This window comes from Manis pentadactyla, chromosome 11 (genome assembly GCF_030020395.1).
Source record: "Manis pentadactyla isolate mManPen7 chromosome 11, mManPen7.hap1, whole genome shotgun sequence".
NCBI classification, from domain to species: Eukaryota; Metazoa; Chordata; class Mammalia; order Pholidota; family Manidae; genus Manis; species Manis pentadactyla.
Window position 1 is genome coordinate 27,190,571 of NC_080029.1, and position 9,699 is coordinate 27,200,269.

Sequence of the window (9,699 nt, forward strand, 5' to 3'; positions counted from 1 at the left end):
CCTTGACAACCAGGAGAACTTCTTTACCGCCAGTTTTCCTGAGTGTGAAAAGAGGAGTGCCTCCTTCTACTTTTCCCCCATCAGGTACCAGAAGAGCTTCAATCACGCCATTTGCTGGTGATGGAACCTGCACAGATGTCTGGAAAAGGAAGACAGATGGAGAGTCCAAATTTTTACTCAGCATTAGAAAATTAATTGTACTGAATATTGAATATGAATCACAAGATTTTCAACACAAATATAAAAGACACTACATACAGAAACACCAAGGCCACACTTTCAAGGTAAGAGTAAGACAAATCAATGCTCTTGTGAAGATTTACCCTTTAGCCTTTCTCAGAAACGTTAAGGCAATTTTCATTTAATGTGTTTCCAAGTGATATATGAAAAACAAATGGCAATAGCTCATTCACATACAGGAAAAAAGCTATAAAACTAAAGCTACTAAAGTACATAGTACATACACCTAGAACAATCTAAAATTAATTTAAATTTTAAAGCTTTTAAACCTTTTAAAGCTTTTTCTTTTTAATGGACTATTTCAACACTTTGACAACAGAAGTTAGACAGTTAAAAATATCTTTAAACACAGTTAAGTTCTTGTTTCTTTCTTTTAGGTTAAAGAGGAGACCAAGAAAAGTGGTCCTACTATAGGACAAGCCTACCTTGTCAGTTTCAATCTCACAAATTACTTCATCTTCTGCAACTGTGTCTCCAACAGCTAAAAAGACAAAGGCTACCTGTTAGTAGGAGAGCCTCTAGGAGCTACACAATCCCTTTTGACAAGTGTCTTGCAAGACTCCTTTCCTATAAGGCCAGGAGAAAGCACACTGCATGTAAAGAAAAGGGTGGAGCCACAGGGTCCACTGATTACCACGGGAGGGGTGGGGGAAATAGGGAGACACTTTTAGAAAGTACTTAAGCAATGAAAGAGCACTAAATCTCACCTTTCTCCCACCTGACATCCCCCTCTGTAACAGACTCTGCAAATGCTGGGGTTTTTACTGTGATCACATCATCCTCTAGGAAAAAAACAAAAAAGAAAACCATACATAGCCCTTATTTTTCCTTTAAAATTTTTTCTTTAATTAAACCCAGTCAATTGTTGCTCTTCCCATTAAAACTCCATTCCCAGGAAGGCAGAGAACTGAAGATGAAGAATACTTACTACACAGAGCTGTAGTTCTGAAGAAGCGAACGTTGAACACACTACAGCTGTTAATGCTACAAAAGAAACATAGGTGTAAAGTACTTTAGCAGGTGAACCACTCACACTACAGTCTAGATAAGCTACCATGGGTCACCTTCCCTTTAAATCAGAGATGGGGCACAGGGAGGCTGGATGACTTGGGTGCCTTAAGTAGGGAGTTTTTGGTTGAGTCCAGACCTTGTGCTGCAGTGAAATGCCAGCTCTCACAGAACAGAGACTTGCATTTTGTTCTGGGAAGAAAAAAGATAAGTATCTGGGGCCTTTGTATACCCACCAAAAGGATTTAGCTTCCTGACTTTTTCCCTTATCTAAATCTAAGTCAGACAAATTGTGTGCCCTCAAGGTAAGTGCCACTGTGCCAAGTACAATGGAATTTCTGTCCCCAAGGTAACAGATTTAGATAAGGCAGCAAGATGAGACAGTTAACTAGTAAACAAGGTGTTGTGTGAAAAACAAAACAAAATCCCCCAATTACTCATACGGCATATCCTACTCCATTCTCTTGCTAGGAGGCAGCACATCAGTCCATTTGGGACTAACTCAAGGGGAACTTCAGAAGACTGAGGTATTCTCTGATATGGCACTAACTTTAAATAATGCAAACTGGAGAATGGTATCACCTTGTATGCACAAAACCATTAACAGTGGTTACCTGGGGAGATGCACATGTATACAACATGGTTATTCATTATGTATGTACACATACTGAGAGTGATTTGGACTGGTGGGGACTTTCACTGTCTACACTTCAGGACTGTCAGAATATTCTACAAGAAGCACCTTTATAATAGAAAAATAAAACAGACCAGTTGTTTTTTGATATTTTTGCTTTTATAATGTCAAAATAACTATAAGGTCTATGTAGAACCAAGGGAAAAAAATGTATGTTATAACAAAATACAGGAAAGCAGGTGTTCTGTATAGTTTTTAAGCATGTATGAGTACCTGATCTTGGACAAGGACTAATGGGTTAAGTGCAAATACACAGAATGCTGTGCAAGGAGAGCCAGGAACCTGGGGCACCTGCTCTCTCTGGGAAGAGGAACTTGGTGGCAATGGAGAATAAGGATAGAGTCTTTTCACGAATAATCTTTTTACTTTTGAATCATGTAAATGTATAACCTATTAAAAAAAAAACCATAAAACCATAAAAAAAGTTTTATAATAAAAGATTTTTTAAGTAAAGAGGGTACCTTAGTCACAGAAAAAAGCCAACACAAAAACAGTTACTAGATTAGGGTGATACCTTAATCTAATTCGTGATCTCACCCCTCAAAGTTTAGGGTTTTTTAAAAATTATATTATTTTCAAGAACTTATTTTTACTGTACTTATTGTAGTTGTATTTATTGCACAGAGATATATGGTTGCTCTGACTTTCATTTAAATTGCAGATGAGCAGCACATTTTTGAAGCTTTCTAAATCATTTTTTTATTACAAAAGTTAGATGTTCATTGTAGAATTTTGGAACAGCAAAAAGAACATTTAAAATGAGATCATACTGCAGAGTAAAAAATGGAATCATTTTATAACCTGCTTTTCCCCACTTCTCATACTATTTACAGGGCATAGCTTAACCAATCTCCTATTATTTGTTCATTTTGAGAGAAATCTGGTATACCGGGATTAGTACCTCAAAAGTTACACACATTCAAAAATTTATGAATGCCAAACAGCCATCCAAAAATAATACAGAAATTCATACTTTTAGTATCAAATGCAGTATAGAGTGCACCCTTTTTCTCAATTAAAAAAAAAAACCCATTGTGATGGACAGTGAAAAAAGAGCTAACTTTTTGTTGACCCTTTGAGGATTCTTCTTGTAGAAAGTAGCTTGATCGCTGTTTCACAGGTAACTAGAAAGCATCCTCTTACCACCCTGAAAATACTTAGAATGCAAAATAGCATTAAGCAAAATTCACAAGCAGAAGTTAATATGAAACACACATGGGTGGCCTTTCTCCAAACTTTGCATGATGCAATACCACATTCCCTCCAAACTAGTCAAAGTCCCAGGACTCAACCAACTAGTCTTTTGCTTTTACTGTTTCTAAAAAGAGTAACTATACTACCAAGAGGATGCTCTCAATCACCACAGTTAATGTAACTTCCAGCCCTTCAGCTGCACTTGTATCCAACCAGAATATTTAGGAGCACCCACCTATACGTATTCCCATAAAAAGAGAGTTCCAACTTCACTTTTGTTATAATCTGAATACCTGAGGACAGGCACACTCCTGGCTGGCCAGGGGCTAAAGCTCAAGATACATCATGTGTCATAAATTAACATCAAGGTTAGGTCTAGGGACTCAACATAACCACCTCAATTTCTAGGCCTAGAGCAGTGAAGGAAGCAGATGGTCAGATTTAGAACTGGTATCTTAAATACCCCATCACCACATATCTGTGCTCCCCAGTGATACTTACACAATCTTCCTGTTGTCAGGGTAACCTGGTCCCTGACATAAGGAGACCCCTGCAAGAAATAAAACAACTCTTAACCAACAACTCCTATCTTACACAGAATACCTGCTGGGAATGGAAAAGAAGTCTGTTCACCCCCTAACTCTCAGATAGAAGGATCAACTGCAGGCAACAATATAATCCATATCACACAGAGTACTGCTTCTCAAACTTTCCCACCAAAGTAACTGTGATGGGAGAGAATAGCAGGTTATGTGTGGTTGAAAGTGGGTATGTGTTAAGGGAGGAAAGGGGAGAATTCTAAGGGCATAGCTTGAAGTAGTTTTATAATCTTATTTACCTTAAAATTCATAAACTTTCAACATCCCTGTATGTTTCCATAATTAAATGTCTCTATGCCCCAAGTCTTCAGATACAACTGAAACCTGAGAAAGACATGTGATGGCTTATCCTGTCATTTTGCAGAGCCTCATCCAAGAAGCAGAGGGAATGTTTGGTCTAGTTTCTGTTTGCCTGGTTACTTAAAATGCACTGACCTGGAAGTCTTACTGCCTGGACTCTAGTAGCAAAGACTGCGCTACTTTCAACCAACCCAGGGTCTCCAGGGTGCCCCAGGACTGAGCAAATCATTCTCTCCTTTCACTTTTTCTTCCCAGGCTTTTCCTGAGGTCTTCAACTTTGGTCACACTCCATAAGGTGGGAGCCGTTTTCTGTCCTCCCAACTGTTCTCAAAGATAAACCGCATTTCCCCAACTGACAACTAATTACTATAGCTGCCTCACCTGACATTTTTTTAATCTATTTTTTTTCTAGTCTATTAATAACTTTCTGAACCATTCAGGAGACACCAAATTGGAGAGCACTCTCTCTAGTGCCCACCTTCTTGAGAAAATCCCCAGAGATTCAACGTCATTCATCTCTACGACCAGCAGCTAATGACTCTGCAGTATCAATCCCCACATACAGCATGTCTTTCACTTAAAACAGCCAGCAGCCCATCCTGATTCTTGGAACCCTGAGTCCAATTAGAGTTCATCCTACAGCAAGTTTCATTTGTATAGTGCTTCAGGGTTTATAAAAAGTTTTCACACGATGACCTCATTTTGATTTTCATGTCTCACAACTCCCTGAAGTTGAACAACCACCTGCCATTACTCCCATTTCATATCTAAGTAGGACTTCTAGAGGTTAGTGACTAGCCCAAGGTGAAGCCCTGAACCATGATGCCAACCCCAAGTACATGGTTCTTCCCATTGTCTTGCCAGTCTACAAATGGAGAAAATGTCTACTGATATTTTTTAGTAAAAAAAAGAATAAAAGAATATTTATTCCTAGAAACAGTATTAATGAGAGTCCCTATGAGCTAACACTGTGCTAGGTGCCTAAGTTCCCATGACTTTCAGGATAAAGTCCAAAATCTTTACACTTTCCTGTACTGTCCAGCCCTCCCTATCTTTCCAGCCAAAAAGGCTTTCCTTTCCTTTCCTATCACTGGTTAAGTCCCTTTCTGCTTGAAAACTTTTTCACAAGCAATTCCCTTTGGCTGGAATGCTGTTTCCTTAGCCAACTCCCACATATTCTTCAAGACTTGGCTTAAATGTCACTTCTTCAGGGAAGCCTTTACTGACATTCCCACCACACTCTTGATCACCCTGAGCTGGGCTACATCATGCCACACTCTCATTACAACCCGCACTTCCTTTTCACAATCATCACAATGTAATCATATCCTTATGTGTGCATAAATGTGTATTTGCTGTCTCTCCAGCTAGCCCATAAGATCCTCGAGGGTAGAGACCATCTGTATCCCTGTACCTACCACAGTGTCTGGCATGTAGTAAGAACTCAATTAATAATCTGTTGAGTGCCTGAATAAATGATAACATGGTGGGCTAAGAGTTCAGGTTGAGGCATCATGTAGACCTGACTTAACCAATAGTTGGCTGAGTGACCTTGGTCAAGGCACTTAACCTCCCTTAGCCTTGGGTTATACATTTGTAAAACAGAATACCTGTTTCTTGGTGACTTACTGAAAAATGCACAGAAAGCACTGAGAACAATGGATGGCACACAGAAAGTCCACAATTAAGATCGACTCATTCAACAAATATTTATGCCAGGCATATAATAAAATCTAAATTCTTTGCAATAATCTCTACACTAAGTCTGTCTCATGCCACTCTCTCCCTTCACCAAAATGCTCGGGCCAAGTTTTTTTCTAGTTCCAAAACACTGCTAGCTCTTTATTTCATCAGAGATTTCGTATATGCTATTCCCTTTCCTTCTTCTGATCTTCACTGGGCTGGCCTCTGTCACATCCTCCAGGTCATAGCTTTAATGTCACCTACTAAAGGGGCCTTGTCTGTGTACCTTCATTAGTTTCCTTCTCAGCACTTTACTAAAATTCATTCATTAGCTCAGAAATTTACACTGTCTTTCCCATTAGACTGTAACCTCCAGGAGGGCACGAACTGTTAAATGCTATATCCCTACTGAGTGCCTAGCACAATACCTGACACACAGTTGAAATTCAGTAACTATGTGCTAAATTAATACATGATCGATGTTATTGTTAAATAGCATTTGGTTTCATTCCTATCTGAACATTATGCGGAGGCACATATGCACCCCGATTCCTCATATACTGCTCTGCCCTGGAGGGGAGCAGTTGAGGCGACGGCAAGGACAGAACTTACCAGGCAGGGAACGTCTCCCTAGAGGGCAGTTCCCCTGTTGAGAAAGAAGACATTATCGACGTCACCCAAAATGAAAGGAGGGAAGAAACTGCTTTTTCTTTTAAGTACAGACTGAAAGCTGTCCAGGTGCTGCTGACAAGTGAATCTCGTGACTCCAAATGGTAAATGCAACAGCTAGGGCTTTCAGTCCCAGTCAGCACACTGGGCCTGCCAAACTAGCTCAACTTGCCAACGGGACTGATACCCACTGCTCTAAACAGGAGAGAGGGAACGGGCCCCCGGATCCCATCGGGGACTCCGCGGCGCCTCCTCCCCAACTCTTTGAGTCTCGTGTCGGGGCGGGCGCAGCTCTGGGCGGCTCCTGGGCCGCGGCGCGGAGGACGGGGTGGAGCAGGGGATGGTGCCCGGCTGCCGCGGGAAGGCGAGGAACCGCGGGAAGGGCTTCGCAAGACAGCTAAAGGCAACGACGGCCCTGGGCCGCCCAGCCCGCGGAGGCCTCCGCGTCCCGGTGTCCTTGGTGCTCGGCTTGGCCACTGCGTCGCGCTCCTGCCCCCAGGCTGCCCGGCTGCCCGCCGGCCGGTTTCTTACCCTTCGGGACCCCGGCCCAGCCGGACCATACCTTATGGAAAGCGAAGAGCGAACGGCTGAACGCCCGGGACACGCAGCGGGACCGGGATAGCATCGCGACGGCGGCGGCAGCGGCAGCGCAGCCGAGGGCGGGCGGACACCGGATGTAGGGCCCGGCAACAACCGGAAGTGGGGCGGAATTCCGCATCCTCCGCACCAAGGAGGGGTGTTCGGAGCCAACCACTGGCGGGCAGGGGAACCTGGCGGGCAGCGCGGAGCATCCCCTACCCGCCTGTGAACCCATAGAGGTCGGGGGCGCTCGGAGCCCGCCGCGTTGCGTTCTGGCCTAGGCCAGTCCTTCTAAAGATGCCTACGACTCGCCGGCGACCTGGTCGCTCCCAGGGTCCGTCTCTCCCAGGCCAGTCAGCAGATCTGGCTCTGAGCTTGGCGCCCTTCTCTCCTGGACCCTAGGGCATCGCGCCATCCCGCCTCTGTACTACTGGAAAAAAAAGGGAGGCGGGCACGGGCTTTGAACTCGGGTCTTGGCAGACAAGTCTCCCTGATCTCACACTTGTATCCTTGGGCGGGTGAAATTGCCTCCGAGCCTCAGGTTCCTCAAATATTTTAAAAAAGCAATAGTTGCTTCCCTGTCCTCCTAACCCCGGAATAAAGAAACAGCCCCAAAGAACCTCGAAAGGACACCCTTTGCCCCTTTACCAAGCCGCAGAGAGTCACCGAGTACCATTACTTCTGCAACTAACTTCTGATCTTCCCAGTCCCTACGCAAACACTTTGCAGACAAGCTAATAATTTCCCATACATCCAGAGCATTTTGGAGGCCGTTCATCTGTCACTCTACCCGTAGAATATAAACTCCATGAGAGTAAAGACCTTGTCTGTCTTGTTCACTGCTGTATTCCCAGCACTTAGAATAGAGATTGGCATAGATTAGGTGTGCAATAAATACTCGTGGGCCTTTGAAAATATCTCAGCTTTGGGCATACTATTCCGCCAGCTACCTTCAAAAAGAAAGCACACAGCACCTCCTTCCTCTCTGTAGTTTCTCCTCCTTTTAAATCACCAGGCCCCTGGGTATTCACCTTAACAGCTCACCTTCTTAAGAGAAAAGGTTTTTTTTTTTAAATCATATACAAGCTTTGGTGGAATTAAGAATGAATGAATGATTGAATAAACTACTTGGTGCCTGCTCATGACAGATTCTTTAGCTGAGTCATCTTGCCTGGTCCTTAGGACCTTTATGGTACCTTCACTCACCCCAACTCTGAAAGCACCTCCACTGGAATTCCAGGGGGTTGGGCAGAAGCCCTAACTAGAAACGGAAAAAAACATTCTTGCCCTGCTGCTGCCCCAATCAAATTATCAGCATCCTTCACCTGGATTATTTTTAAAACTGTCTAAAGGAATTTGGGCCTCCATTCTCACTTTCTCTAAACTGTCCTCCACACCTGTGTCAAGGATCCTTTTGAAATGCAATAGAGTCCTGTCACTCTCTCCTTTGCAGTCTTTCAATTGCTTTTCCGTGTTGGTAAGATAAAGTCCAAACTCCTCAATTTGACAGAGCGCCTGACAACCTAGCCTCTGGCTGTGTTGTAATCGCCCGCCACCCCTCCCACATTCTCACAGGTGTTGAGCTTTAGTGCTGCCACTCTACTGCCCCAGTGTGCATTCCTTCACATCTCTGTGTGGGCTGTTCCCAAATTCTGTTTGCCTAGGGACTCCTGATCATCCTCTAAGTCTCTTTTGAATCCCTTTCAATCCCCTCTGGCAGAATTAACAGAAACCATTTCCATGCTTTCAAAGCATTGCGTCTGTATCTCTACATTACATTGTGATGTTCAGGTTACCTATCTGTCTCCTACTAGGCAGAGCAGCCAGGGGAAAGATGACTCTGTTTTCCTGAATTCCCTTAGCAGAATGACTAGTAAATACTCCATGCTCACAACACTGCCTGATGCAGCCAGAGTCCAAGAACAGTAACCAAGAGTTATGATAATCCCTTGCAGGGGTTGCTTGCTGTTGATATTCCTTAGATAGCTACTTAAGTTTTTTAGTTTTAAATAATTAATTTTGGGGATTCTTAATCTAAAATTTAGAAGCTCAGGCCTGGATGATGTGGCAAAGGATTTCTTCTGGAGTTTTAGTGATCACCAGGTTAATCTTAGATGTTACAATCTTAGACATCACACACATAGGTATGCATACATGCATGGTAGCATGCAAAGTCCCTCTCAGAGAATAAAGGTTGAAATTGATTTCCTTGAGATTCATATATGAGCTTGCATATTGGGAGCCCAAGATACAACCCAATAAGTTCACTTCCTTCCTCTTCTGTATTTAGAGCCTCCCAGGACCCGGTATCATCTACGGGGACAGAAGCTTATGAATACAAGTTCATAAACTTGTGTTTACAGCAGAGTTCAAAAGATAATTAAAAATTTTTTATTGTAAAATATGTATTCAGAGGGTATATGTGTATGATTTAAAGAAAAGTGATAAAAGGAATACCCATATGTGGCCCTCCTTGCCAGTCCCCCAGCATTCATCACTTCCACACTGCATTATGTATCAACCAACCCTTCACTTTCACTGTAGTTTCAATACACATGTCCTAAACTATACACAATTTTTGCCTATGTTTTAAATTGAAGAAAAATGTGTTTATTTTCAAAGTATATAAGAAAAAAATTTGTTTCAAGGAAGGATAAATGGCTCTGTTCATGATAAACACCGGAGTGGGCAGCTTGCCTTAAGTAATACGCACTGTATACTTTCCTCTCACCT

At 42.8% G+C, this 9,699-nt stretch overlaps 1 protein-coding gene across 1 annotated transcript in view; it reads right to left on the reverse strand.

Annotated features, from left to right (window-relative positions):
* The window catches only part of DLST (dihydrolipoamide S-succinyltransferase), an 18,862-nt gene extending 11,147 nt beyond the window's left edge, over nucleotides 1–7,715 (reverse strand). The window contains exons 1-7 of the mRNA XM_036913176.2: nucleotides 6,950–7,715; nucleotides 6,331–6,364; nucleotides 3,638–3,686; nucleotides 1,169–1,224; nucleotides 948–1,022; nucleotides 666–721; nucleotides 28–139 (exon numbers count right to left, since the gene is read on the reverse strand). Coding sequence (XP_036769071.2) covers nucleotides 28–139; nucleotides 666–721; nucleotides 948–1,022; nucleotides 1,169–1,224; nucleotides 3,638–3,686; nucleotides 6,331–6,364; nucleotides 6,950–7,201 — 634 coding nt within the window. The 5' untranslated portion in view covers nucleotides 7,202–7,715. The remainder of the gene's footprint in view (nucleotides 1–27; nucleotides 140–665; nucleotides 722–947; nucleotides 1,023–1,168; nucleotides 1,225–3,637; nucleotides 3,687–6,330; nucleotides 6,365–6,949) is intronic.
* Nucleotides 7,716–9,699: the final 1,984 nt, after the last annotated feature.